This window comes from Citrus clementina, unplaced genomic scaffold (genome assembly GCF_000493195.1).
Source record: "Citrus clementina cultivar Clemenules unplaced genomic scaffold, Citrus_clementina_v1.0 scaffold_3, whole genome shotgun sequence".
Lineage (NCBI taxonomy): Eukaryota > Viridiplantae > Streptophyta > Magnoliopsida > Sapindales > Rutaceae > Citrus > Citrus x clementina.
Genome location: NW_006262339.1, coordinates 47,293,560 through 47,307,194, shown reverse-complemented (window position 1 = coordinate 47,307,194; position 13,635 = coordinate 47,293,560). Strand labels below are relative to the sequence as shown.

Here is a 13,635-nt window from a genome sequence, read left to right as displayed (position 1 = left end):
CTTTTTCACTCGAGATTTTAGAAAAGAATGGATTAAAAAGTATATGGACGACGGAATCGCTAGGGTTAACTGCTATTTCTCAGGTAACTGCTGCATATTGAATAGACAGGTTTCATATATTCCCGCAGGCCAAGTATCCGTACACACTGCTACATTGCTTCAAACTTAGAAGCAAAGAATTGGAGGTAGGGAAAGATGAATACTTGCAATTACAAATAATAATAATTATGGGTTTCTTTTAGAATCTGATCATTATATATTCTAAAACAAAAAGCCTTCGCGAATTGAAATCAGGGATTCAGGCCTTAGGCAGGTACGCAAGTGGAAGAGCGCAACCGTGTTTAACTCTGCTCTCATACTCTCATGACCAGGGTAATAAGATTACAAGAAACTACTACCACTTCGGTTTGATTTGTCCAACATCTCAATTGACCATCCAGTGCAAAGAATGAAATTTTACTTTGACTATAATGAAAAAAATGCTGCAAAGAGACTGGCATACAAGGAAAGCACATGAGACATGTCTCATGACTTTCAACAGAACTTAAACAGCACGTGACCTACATAAACCAGGTGAAAGAAATTTCTTTATTTCTCATGCACCGGTTCAGCCAACTAAATGATATGATGGGGATGAATCCATAGTGAAGCACAAACTATTAGGCCTCATTACAAATTAAAAAACTAATTGATATCACTAGCAAATGTTTTGGAAAGTCAGTTCACTTGTCTATCAATGTTAAAAAACACAGTCTACAAACGGTAAATTTAACCACCATATTGCATCAGAGTCAGACATCTCCAATGCGATGGTCTAAAATAGCAGATGTAGAAGAGAATATTTCAATAACTATCTTTCTAGTATGCAATATATTCTGACACCGCAAGGCAGCTAATAATATTTTGTTCAACAACAGGATTGCGCCAAAAATGGCTATTTTTAACCAATATACAGTGGCGTATTTACAAAAAAGGATGCAAAGCATAAGCGATTTTATGAACCATAGATGGCGAAGTTTGATATTAGCAAGAAGTACCTACTTTAATGCTGTAAGGTGTAGCTTAAAATTCCTTTTTCAAGAGTGTGTCTTTTTCCCCCCGTGACCTTAAACTTCACAGCTTGCACAATCCCTCTATCATGCGTTTGACTACTTTGAGGTTGCAGAGTTCAAGTCAAGTCCTGTTGTTATTGGCTTGCCAAACTGAATTGAGTTGTGCTTTACTTGAGCCTTCCTTCTCTTGTATGTCAAAGGAAGTGTAAGCTCAGCTTTAGACTCCTCTGAGATACTGGGTTTACCAGTAAGCTTCTCTGAGATTTTGACACAGGCATCACTGTGGGCCTTCATTTGATCTGAAGGAGATGCCACATATGTTTCATGTTTACCAACAACTAGATTTGAATTGTTCGAGACCATATCCGGAATTCTTGGATGATTTGCAACAAGCTGCTCTTGCATGGGTTTTATCTGCCACTCTCCTCCATAGCACTGAATTCTGAAGGGAAATTGTATTAAGGAACTCTCAGAAATTCCTTTACTTCCAAGACCCAAGTTCTGCCAATAATTTTTACCTCCAAACCGGTATCTCTTTTCACTTGTGGTATCCATTAATGACTCGTATTCAACATTAGAAGCCCTTCCTGCATTGCTTCTAGACAGTTTCTGGACTCCTAAATCATCAACGTCATCCAATGACGGATTCATTTCCCTCTTCGTCTTTTTTGTCGAAGTGGAACTCTCTGAATATCTACCGGTTTTTATGGCTCTTTCCTGCTGATTCATCACACATTGAGGCTCCTCCAAAGTTGTATGCACGTCAACATCACCAACTTTCTGCTGTAGGAGAGGGTATTCATGTAGACCAACTGTATCCCTGAAGTAGACAGGTGCCGGCAAAGAAGGGATTTTAGAATCTACTAAACCTTTTCCACTAGCCAGTGAGGTCAGTTGTGGTTGTCTCTGTACCACTTTCGTATTATCTAGCCGGAAAGGAACCTTCGGTACTACTTTCAGCAGACCCTTTGGTTGAGTTCGGGATCTCTCCAAGATGTCACTGGCAGTTATTTTCGGATAGGGGTTTTGAACTGAACCGTACAAAGATTCCTTTAACTTCAGAGGGCCCTTTGCATTGCAGTTTGAAGTTATAAATTTCATTCTATTGGCAGACAGAGAAGAAAATATATTGTCTGATTTTTTACTAGCCAGTGAGTTTATTTTCTTTGAGAAATGATGCAGAGCTGCATCTGAGTTAGTTTCCTCACATAAGAAATCACCATCCTCAGGGATTGTATTCAGATCAAGCAAATTGTTGCCCTTGTGTTTTCTCCTTGTTCTCCACATATGAACTCTCTCTTGATTGCTAATACTTCTATCACACTGGTTCCATAGCCTGCTCATCTCTTTGAACATCTCTGCCATATTGTCTTGATAGGATCTTAATAAATGATAATACTTTCTTCTCTGCATAAATTGCAAACATTCTCTGAGGGAAGTCACTTTTGGAGGATAGAATCCAGCTTTCAATCTGTTGAAAAATGTATCTAAGGGATTGCCAAAATACAAGTCACTACCACCAAGGAGCTCCTTCATGGTCAACCAGAAAGTCTGCTGGTCCATATCAGGAAGGTAAGCCGAGAGAGAGAACCTATCTTCCTCTGTTAAAAATGAATTCCATGTCTCCAAAGATAATATTTCCCTCAAATTTGGCAGATCATAAAGTTCATACGGTATATTGCAAAGCTGGCCTTCCACCATGCCAAGCTCACAGCCCATTTCTGCAAGCTCATTATCATCAAATTGATCTTCATAGTCTATCCCGTGGATTGTGCTCTTTTTCATCTTCATGTCTTTACCATTGAAATCAGAAATTTGATTGCAAAAGCCACCAACTCCTCGCAAGCCAATCTTCAGGATGCCCATTGAGAAGGAAAAGGATTGTGAAGTCTATAATCCAGTCGTGGAAAAATGTACAAATCGTGAATTTAAAGCTTTGCCGCCAGAAGAAAGGTCCCTGAAAAGAGGACGGATTTCAGCCATCAAAATCAATAAGAATTATATAACAATTTCTAAAATTTGAGGTCCTAATATATGACTACCAGAGGAATTTTTAATCTCAACTCCCTCAAATTTCAATTTCTGTAAATTAAACTACATCATCTAACAACTGTAATCAACAACCTCAAACTTTCAAGATTGTAAGGCATATAACCTCAAACATCTCGGTGAAGTAAAAAATTCGCATGCATAAGCAAATTTCTAACGGTTAAAACGAGAGCAGAAACAGCCACCTCAGCAAATATGGCAGCGGAAAGACAGTCAGTGCCTAAAACAAAATAGGGAGTAAAGCATTGAAATATGCATTTCCCCCCAATTTGACAACCATACCACCCAATGATCCCAAAATAATCCAAAACACAGAGAATGCTGTACATAAAAATCTCAAATTTAGTATCAAAATAATGCAATTCATAAATTCAATAGAATTTTTTACTCTTCAACCTACGGATAAAATTCAAAACGCTAGCTACAGTTTACCGTTAACTTCGGAGCTCACCAAATCCCTTTCTACTAAAGTAAATAATCTGGCAATCTGGAGACTGGGGAATTGAGAAGCAGAATAATAAGCATAAAATACGAGGCTGCAGTTGGGAAAAACTGATCGAGAGATGACGAGGCTGATCCCTTAAAATAGTAAAGTGAAGCAACAGATTTGGATTTTTTTTTTTCACCTTTGTATTGTACGTGTAGCTCTCGAGAATGGCAACAACGCCATAACTTTAGTTCTTTTTTGCCTTTTCACTCTCATTTTTCCTTTTTTTTTCCCATCTTGGCTATGCCATTTTTTCTCTATTTCTTTTTTTTTTAACTTTTATTTTTAATGCAATTCAATTTTGATTTTGTACTTTTGCTTCTCGCCACTTCGTGGGTATTTTGTACAGTGAGCTTTCCGTGAGTGACCGAAGTGAATCGACGTCAAAAGTCTGGAGCAACAGTTTTTTTCTCAAGTAACAGACAGGCACTCCCTTAATTACCAATTAAATATGGTTTTGTTACTTTAAAAAACTATTTAAATCTTGATTGGCGTGATCAGCAACAGCTTAAGCGCGGGTTTTGCTTTTAAAACTTTTTTTTCTTTTAATTCATTTAAAACCTTTTCTTTTTGTGCGTCAATATATATATATTTTTAACTAACTTGAGAAAATTAATAATTTCTCAATTTTTTTTATATAATTACATAATAATGATTTGATCATCCTAATCTGATGACTAATAACCTCATGATAGTAATATCAATTCTATTATCACATTAGGTAGATAATTCGCGTTCCTTATAATAAATCAATTAAAATAATATCAATAATTAAATAAGTATTATTTTACCATTTAAATACTCCTCAAGCAAAGAGAGAGAATATAATTAGTGTTTATATAGTTTCAATCTAAAACTTGCATAAAACTAGACCATTTTGTTATATAAGGTCCTGTTTATTACGATGGACATTAAATTGTGTATACCTGGCTATTAATATTAGCTCAGCATAACTTTAAGAGAAAAACCAATACGTAATTCGAGCTTATGTGGTTCATTCCTCTTGAACAATAGTTGATATCAGCCGAATATTGAATAATGGTTCATATATTAACATCAGTGACCACAAATTAAATTTTACCTGACAAGTCGTGCAAGCCGGATTTGTGTGGTTGATTGTTGGTATTCCCGATTTGTCATATTTTCCCGACGCATCGCGTTTAGCCAAAAAAGAAAGAAAAAAGGAAGAAGAATGAAGGAGCTTCCTCTTGCAAATGCTTCTTGCTATTATAAGTAAATATGCCACAATGACAAACAGTAGCAGCACCTGAGATTCCATTCCATTCCATTATTTAGCTTATCGTTAGCCTATGCCTATCACCGTCATCATCGTCATACAGTGGACACATATCTTTACTTTAGATTCCTAGAACCGACGTTTTACCAAAACCACTAGTTACTGATCGATGGAGAATATTATCAATACGAACAAAAAAGTAAAAAGCAACCCAAAATATATATACTCAGCAGCAAGCCGATTGACCCACCCCACCTAGACTCTTCTTTGGAAATCAAGATCACCTTCATCATGAGTTCCGATAACTATAACAACAACAACCCTTATCTTCGACTTACTCCTCTTCCTGCATCTGGCAACAGTGGGGGTTTTGAATTTTTCAAATTTAACTCATCTTGGTTTTTAATATGCTAGCTAGCTAGAGATGATGATCATATTGTTTTATGTAACAAATAAAGTGAGTGTTTGTTTTGTTTCAGGGTCATGGGGTGAAATATGTGAAATGTTGAACCGATGTGGAAAAAGATTTGAAGATGCCACCAGAAAAGCAGAGTGCCTTGCTGACAACGTCTGGCATCACCGTGAGCCCCTTTTTTTCTTGTTTTCTTTTTTTTTTTTTTGGTATTGAGCTGTATATATATATTTGCTCTTTGATTGAATGATTTTATTGGTTTTGAGCTATCTTTGATTGAGTGATTCAGCTTAATTTGGATTTGCAGCATATAATTTTTTTTTTTTTTTATGTTTGAACTTTGACGTATGTACGATATGTAGTGAGGATCAGTCCTAGGCTTAGTGATGCAGCAATGGCAAAGATTGCTCAAGGGACAAAAGTGTTTACAGAAGGAGGGTATGAGAAGGTATTCCAACAAGAATTTCATAAACTGGCCGGAGAGAAGCTCCTAAAGGCTTACGCTTGCTATATATCAACTTCCAATGGACCCGTGATTGGGACACTTTATATATCAACTCAAAGAATGGCCTTCTGCAGTGACTATCCCCTCTCTCATTATTCTTCCTCGGGGCAGCAGGAGTGGGTGTATTTCAAGGTATCACCTGATTATAACTATTGAATCTGGATATCGAACTGTGTGCGTTCATGTCAACTCTATATGCATGCAGGTGGTGGTGGATCTTGATCAGCTGAGAACAGTAAATCCTTCTGCAAATAGATGGAACCCTTCAGAAAAGTACATCCATGTCGTCACCAGGGATGGTTATGAATTTTGGTTCATGGGGTTTATATCCTATGACAAGGCGCTCAAGACTTTAACTGAGGCCTTGCGCCGTTTTCCCGACACTTCTGGAGGACTCGTACCAGTTTAACTGTTTAAGGGCGCTGCCTCTCCTCTACTGATCTTTTCTATCCAAGCCTCTCGCAATAATAATAATAATTTACATATGTATGTATAATAACTTATCTGCATAAATTTTGACTGGCAATTTGTTAAGAGAATTTTCATTTGTATTGATATGGTTAATTAGGAGCAATGACACAGGTGCTGAATCTACATTTATTTTTTATTGACGCTGTACATTGAATTGCTAGGAAGCCGAGTATTATTTGTCCATATTTGATTCCTTCAGGCTTCACAAGCATGTATTCAAAAAATAAAAAATAAAAAGAATAAATAAATAAACTCTTCATCCGCACTGCTGCCCTTTCTTTTCTTAAAAGAATAAGCAATAAACTGTTAACACATGTTACATGTTTATCATCCATTACAATCTTGACAACGAGTACTTGGGCTTCCCGAGGTTCGCTTTTTCACCATTGCAGGCTGTGAAATTGGACAAATGCTTTTAAATCTTTGTGTTCACGTGCTTCTCCAAAGAGTAATTCTTATTTTCTAAAATATCCCCAATTTGATTTATAAAACACTAATTATATATTAAAATCTACCATTAAAAGAATATTTTGATTTATTATATAGTATATAATTTTACTCTAAAAATAATATTTACTTTTAAGTTTTTATTTATAAAATTCATAAAAGTTTTAAAATCTTAAATAATTTTCTTCTCATTATATAGCTTTTATCTCCATAATCTTAATCTCTTAAAAGTTTCTCAAAAATATATATTTTTTAGCTTAAAATTTTATATAAATATAAATCATAACATTCGATTTGATGAGGAATTTTGAAGGGTGTCAAAAGGCCTGCTCTTCTCTAAATTTACTATTTGTTGGTGCATGGACACAATCTGACTTAAAAATCATGAATGGGAATAAAAGTATATTGAAACCATTTTATGAACACATAAAAATGTTAGTATCACCAAAAAGGCTCTTTAAATGATATTTCACTTTTCATTTAAAGTGCCACATCAGTAAAAAATAAAAAATAAAAAAATCTTTAAATGATATTATCTTTCTCTCACTTTATTATTAAAGAGTGATTTTTCTCTCTTTTTAAATAATATTATACTATTATTTTTATTAAAGAGAGAAAAATATTATCATTCCATTATTGAAAAAATGGAGGATAGTTAAATTTAGTGATTGAAGAATTTAATTAAAATAATATAAATATATTTTTATTTGAAAAGTTTTTTGGCCTTACTTTTTCACTCTTCTAATTTACCACAAAAGTATATAAATTAAGCATTTAAAAAAATAAAACTAGATGAATCTTTTTGACATGGTCTTAGCAACTATAGAAATAAGGAAATAGGAGGATAAGGGTGGTTGATCTGATCGTATCATATACGACATTCTTAGTTTATTACGTGGAAATTGCATCAAATTTGAACTAATAATTTTTAAAGGGCCATTGAATCTTCATTTAAAAAAAAAATTGTCTTCATTTTAAATTTGAGAGATCAAAATATTATTTCACCCAACTGAGGTTTAAATACAACCAAATAACATCAAACGATACTTTAATTTCTTTTCATTCTAACCAATGGGTTTTTGGTCTAGTGAGAGAACCCTTTCACTCACAATGAATCTCCTTTATAATGAAATATAAGTGGAGTACATACAACTCTCCTCGAATATTACAAAGAGTTTAAGAATTGAGTCAATCTCTCTCTAATAAAATGTGATTAGAGTAGACACTCCTCTTCTCGAATATTAGAGAGAGTTTATGAATTTTTACAGTGCTTTAATGAGACAATATATATGTAATCTAGAGGTTCCAATTGTATAATTTGATTGTAGAATTTGACTATAAATAATAATATTTGATGTATTTAAGTGTAAATAGTAATACCTGATGTGATATAAATAATAAAAAAAAAATATTTCATACGTATCGTTTTTCCTTAAAAAAAAAAAAAAGGTCCAAACAAACTCATTTATTATCACAAACACGGTTGTGAGATCATTGAGACAGAAAATGGGCCCAATCACGGTCACATAATTGCAAATTGTATAAATATATGAAAAATCTACAAGTGATAACGTAAGCAAAACGTCAATCAAAGAATTGGTTTTCAAATTCTTTAAATACAGCCATCAGGCTTTTACTCTAACAGTGGACTGTTGTGGCCCTATTGAGATTTGGTGAGGTAATTTACGCTTAAAAAAAGAGCATACCTAATTTGTGTCAGGGGTTTGGTACCCCAGTCGCTTGTCCTATAGTGAATCAGCCATTGGATATAATCCCACGGCTGAAGAAGTGACACTGAGTGGATTGCATTTAACCGGAGAAGAAGGTAAGGGCCCGGTAACATAGAGGTGAAAAAGAAGTTGACAAAAGTAGCCATTTAATGGTTGCCACGTGAGTTACGAAGACATGTATTGAAACAAACGCCAAGTGGATGCAAGTAATGGTTCAAAACAATTTGGTGGAAGCGTGCAAGTCTGGGTTGAGGTGTTTGGCGGAAATGGAAAATTGGGGAAAAGTAATTGGTGGGGGAAAAAAGGGGAAAATTCCCTAATCCTGAGATTTGAAGTAAGAGTTAATTTAATTTTTATGCATGTAGTTGAAATAGTAGGCCACGTCATTCAAGAAATAATAATAATAATTACTGCTAGTATTATATTATTATTATTATTATTATTATTATGCATAAAATTATAAATATGACAATAATGATGATGGTGCCTGATAAATTGTGTAATAATAAAAATTATATGGCATGTTATTCAATATTCATTAACAAGTGCAAACTAAAAAACAATAGTTTCAGAATAGGGGAAAAAATGTGTTGTATAAAAGCAATCGTTTAAGTAAGTCCGTTGAAATTGGGTCTTGTAGCTTGAAATAACCTTAGATTACCACTTGTAAACCAGCAGCTAGGGGTGTTCAGAATCCAATTAGAGGTGGTCAAAGTAGCCCATCCGCAAAATTCCTATCAGTGAAAAAATGGTCCGTGATGATCGGATTGGAGTGAAAATGTAAAATTGCGTATTAGATGAATTGGAAAAGGATTTAAGTCTGTAAATCCAGAAAAATTCGTGAAATCGGGAGAAATAGTATATATTGAATTAAAAAAATAAAACTCATGAATATAGCAATGGTAGTGAGTTGTAAAAAAAATGTAAAATTTAGATATAGCTAAATTAACACAATATTATATCTTATTCGATAACAATTTAAAAACAAATAAATAAATAAGTAAATATAGGTTCGTAAACATTAAGAAATAAAAAGCAAAACAAAAAACATAAGCTAAACAAAACATTTTGGCATATAACACCGAAGCTATCCCCGACGGCACGCACAAGGCATAACTATTTCACTTCACCACTTAAAGTAATTAAATTTAATTGCTTACTTTCTTTTGAAGCTTCTCGAGTTTCATAATTTTTTGCTGTTACACCGAAACTCTGAAGTTTGAACTTTGAAATTGATAATTTTAGTTACATTTGATGTATTGATCAAAACAAATAAAAATTTGTATATCGGTGTGTTATAATTGGAAATTTTGAATGTATTATCGTAGCTTAATATTAATTGATATCTTGTTCAATTTTGATTTTAACTGGTAGTAAAGTTAATTTTACATTAGAAAATTTAATTTAAAAAACAAAATATGAATGAGATATTTGTTTATATAATTACTGTGTAGATTGGATGAAAAAAAAAATTGCATCTACAAATCAATCCGGCAAACGATGGATTACATATGGATCGAGTCTTATTTGCATCCGATCTGTAAAAATATGAATTGGATTTCGATTCAGTTTCAGTAATCAGTGGATTTAAATACATAAGATGGTCTCTGTTTAAAGAAACATGAAAAACTTAGTCTTGTGTATGGTTTTGTCCAAATCACAGCTGCTTTGTAGTTTTGAGCAGCATAGTAGCAGAATGAAGATTTCTAGCTTCAGATCGTCAAAATTCTTTTCATCAACCAGTCCCAGATGAGGTTAACAATGCCCTGCCTCTCTCAGCTAGCTTCAAGCTCTTACTAAATTGATGTGCACTCTGACAAAATAAATAAGAAGAACACGATCCAAATCTTGTGTTAGTTTCTGTATGCCTTGATCTAATAAATCAAGCACAAGAATACTGCAGTTCAAATGCTGGTTAATGTTAGCTCTAACAGTTTTCACATTTCAGAATCATACTATTTACCAATGCAAAAATGATAAGCAGGAGGACATGTTTTTCTCAATTATTGAAGTACACATAACAAACTATTTTCAGCACAAAATACAATTTTCCATCTAAACAGTATATGGGGCATTGAATGACTAGAAGTTTCATATAAAGGCTGGATTTTTTTATTTTAGCAAGAAGAGTGTCAAACATGTGTTCATGATTGAAGAGATTGAATATCCCTATGATTCACCATTTGTTAACAAATGGCAGAAAAGTGAAGTTTCATATAAAGGCTGGATTTTATTATTTTAGCAAGAAGAGTGTCAAACCTATGTTCAGGATTGAAGAGGTTGAATATCCCTATGATTCACCATTTGTTAACAAATGGCAGAAAAGTGAAGCCAGCAGGCCCAGCACACACCCATTCGAAATTGAAAAATGCAAATCATTGTTCCTTACATCAATATGATAGAATGTTTGGAGCTTAAATCATTAAAAATCAAATGATTACAAACAGAGGATTATTCTAAAAGTATTTTAGAACCAAGAAAATTGCAAACATAGCTAGCAAGTATATAGCTACAAAAAGGTATTCCACTTCAGGTTAATAATGATTGGAGGCGAGAAGTTTTAGGATAAATAGTAAACTCATTGCAAAGAACCAAAAAAAATGGGGAGCCGAATCTCCAGTCTAGGAACATATACATGGGAGCATTAAAAAATGACAATAAGAGTTAATATCTAAACTATAACTTACCAATAAACACTAAAGATCCCTGAAAATGTAGAGCAAGATAAACTACATACCACTAAAACAGACCTATAAAATCCACACTTGATACTAGATGCTTATCTAAACCCTCAAAAATCCACAATTCTTATCAAGCCATGCACCCAGAGGCACATTTGAACTATCATACACATAAGAAAATCAAACCTCTTCCTTCAATTCTCATCCGATTTGAATACAAGTCCATCCACGTTTGTATGACCCAACAAATATCCAAAACAGAAAGAAAATGAAGAAGAAAATGAAGCATAGACCTTCAACACAATTGGATTGAGAAGAGGACGAGAAATGATGTACAAAATCAATGGTTTCCCCATCCTATTTCAAATATAACGCAGAGTAATCACAAATTGCTTACTCTTTACTAAAATGAAACTCTAAAATAGTTCTAATAAAAAATTGTAGTTCCACTCTTACTTAAAGATATGAATAAAGAATTGAACTCAAACTAGGTTGCTCCTGAAGGTTTTCAACTAAAACTTTCCTCTGACTCAAATCATGCGAAATGATATTCCCTTCCCCTCTGTGAAACTTCAGTTTAATGCTTTCAATTAGATCTTCATACTCCAAAGGGTAGCTGCTATACAGAATTAGATCAATTAAATATTTGCCAATATCTCACTACTCCCACATCCATATAGGCCCAACTGTGCACAGCACTACAACATTTCACTCACTATGCTCATAAACCATCAACAAAACCTCAAAGTAACAGTAGGTTCTTTTATACAAAATGGTTGACCTAGACATCACTGTCATGATTTTTGCCACCAAAGGTACCAGAAATTACCTTATTCAATAATGACACATATTCAAACAAACCAGTCACAAGGATAGGAGATGGAGGAAATATGAAACTTGACAGCACTACAACATTTCACCTACTATGTTCAAAAAATCCTGCCTTTTCATGCCTATACACTAATTATTAATCTGATGTCTATTAATTCATATATATTTCTCTATCAAAATCTAAATCACCTGATGAAGGTTTCCTTCTATCAGTTGCATAATTACTAACATATCAATTTTCATAACATAACATATTCCCAATTTCTACTTCTTCCTCCCAATTTCTATTTTACAACCAAACCTAACATTCTATGCCTATTTTTACTTGTTCATGCGTACCCAATCAATTACCGTCTACTATTTATACACATGGACTCAAATTAAGAGCCACATATAAATATTCACAGTCAATACATACCTCGATGTTGTATTAAGGCTCCCGCAGACAACTGATTGCTACGAAATTGCGAGCAAATATGACCTCCAAATATAACTCTCCACAGAATTCGCTACAGTTTATCTCTACTCACTTTACTCCAGCACCACTCAAATGGTTGTATTTTAACCTACATGACAGCAAATGACGACAACTTCTAACCTAACGGCGTAACTTATTCATCAATTAAATCCCCAGTTTGCGCCACAGTACCCGTAATCTGCTTTCTACCCACTCACCCTCTAATTCAATAGTTTTTTTTTCCAAACCCCAACCTAAGAAAACTAGCTGACCCACTAATTCAAGCGTTTAAAAACAGTATGAATATCACTGCACACTTCAGCCGTGAGGAGAAAGACGTTCATTACCATTTCTTTTTTGTTTTACTGGTACTGTTCTTCTACCCGGTTACCCATTTTCAAACTGTTAAATCTCAACCGTCAAGTGTATTTGCTACCAATCTAAAGGCTTATTCGCTATAGGACAAAAGACTGGGGTACCAAACCCCTGACGCAAAGTAGTTGGACCCTTAAAAAAATATTTTGAATACTCTTTATACTCAAAATATTAATTTATTACATTTATAAAATAAATATTTACTTGTCATACCTTTTTTTAGTAGAATTTTTTAGACTTCAATTATAGTGGACCATATTGCGGGCCGCCTATGTTGCAATAATTGCAACGTACAACAACTTTTGTCATTTTATAATTTAACCATTGAATCCAAGGTAAGAATGGTAAGAATAAATCTACCGACAAGGATGTATTTAGTTAGGATATTTTCATTGCAATCCCTCTTTTTATCTGAAATATCAGGAAAAAATATAATTATTATTATTTTATTTATTAGCTTAGTTGTCAAATAATATGAATAAGGAAGAATTTGAAAATTTTAAGAGAACTTTTATAAGAACCACAACTCATTAAATATAAAATAAAGCCTATATTTACGTCTTAACTTCAGAAAGATAAATACGTTTATTTATTCAACAAATTCATAAATATTTCATAATTTTTTAATTATTATTATCATTTCTAGATCTACTATCATTATTTAAATTTATTATTTATTATATTAATTATTAATATATAAATATAAATGATATAGTAAAATAAATTTTAATATTATAATTATTATAGTAAAAATAAAAATATAATTTAAATATATTTAATGTTTTAATTACGATAAAAGTTAGCACATTGTAGTGAATTATATAATTGACCACAATCTAACTTTCAAAACTTCCAAACATAGGTAAGTAATAAATTAATATGAACATTATTATAACAATAT

The 13,635-nt window shown here is 33.2% G+C and overlaps 2 protein-coding genes across 5 annotated transcripts; one reads left to right on the top strand and one right to left on the bottom strand.

Moving 5' to 3' along the window:
• Positions 1-816: 816 nt before the first annotated feature.
• LOC18046964 lies at positions 817-3,803 on the bottom strand. Of its 3 annotated transcripts, none has more exons than XM_006444602.2 (2): positions 3,534-3,803; positions 817-3,009 (listed from the first exon to the last, which is right to left on the bottom strand). In XM_006444602.2, exon 2 carries the CDS (start codon positions 2,916-2,918, stop codon positions 1,149-1,151), a length of 1,770 nt encoding a protein of 589 aa, XP_006444665.1. In that variant the 5' UTR covers positions 2,919-3,009; positions 3,534-3,803; the 3' UTR covers positions 817-1,148. The 3 variants fall into 3 exon arrangements, with proteins under 3 accessions (XP_006444665.1, XP_024045728.1, XP_024045729.1); XM_024189960.1 differs by having other exon boundaries at positions 3,553-3,803; XM_024189961.1 differs by having other exon boundaries at positions 3,728-3,803.
• Positions 3,804-4,817: 1,014 nt separating this feature from the next.
• On the top strand, positions 4,818-6,377 carry LOC18046963 (GEM-like protein 2). Of its 2 annotated transcripts, none has more exons than XM_006444601.2 (4): positions 4,818-5,186; positions 5,305-5,406; positions 5,600-5,874; positions 5,948-6,377. In XM_006444601.2, exons 1-4 carry the CDS (start codon positions 5,117-5,119, stop codon positions 6,149-6,151), a joined length of 651 nt encoding a protein of 216 aa, XP_006444664.1. In that variant the 5' UTR covers positions 4,818-5,116; the 3' UTR covers positions 6,152-6,377. The 2 variants fall into 2 exon arrangements, with proteins under 2 accessions (XP_006444664.1, XP_024044950.1); XM_024189182.1 differs by having other exon boundaries at positions 4,818-5,192.
• The last annotated feature ends 7,258 nt before the right edge of the window (positions 6,378-13,635 follow it).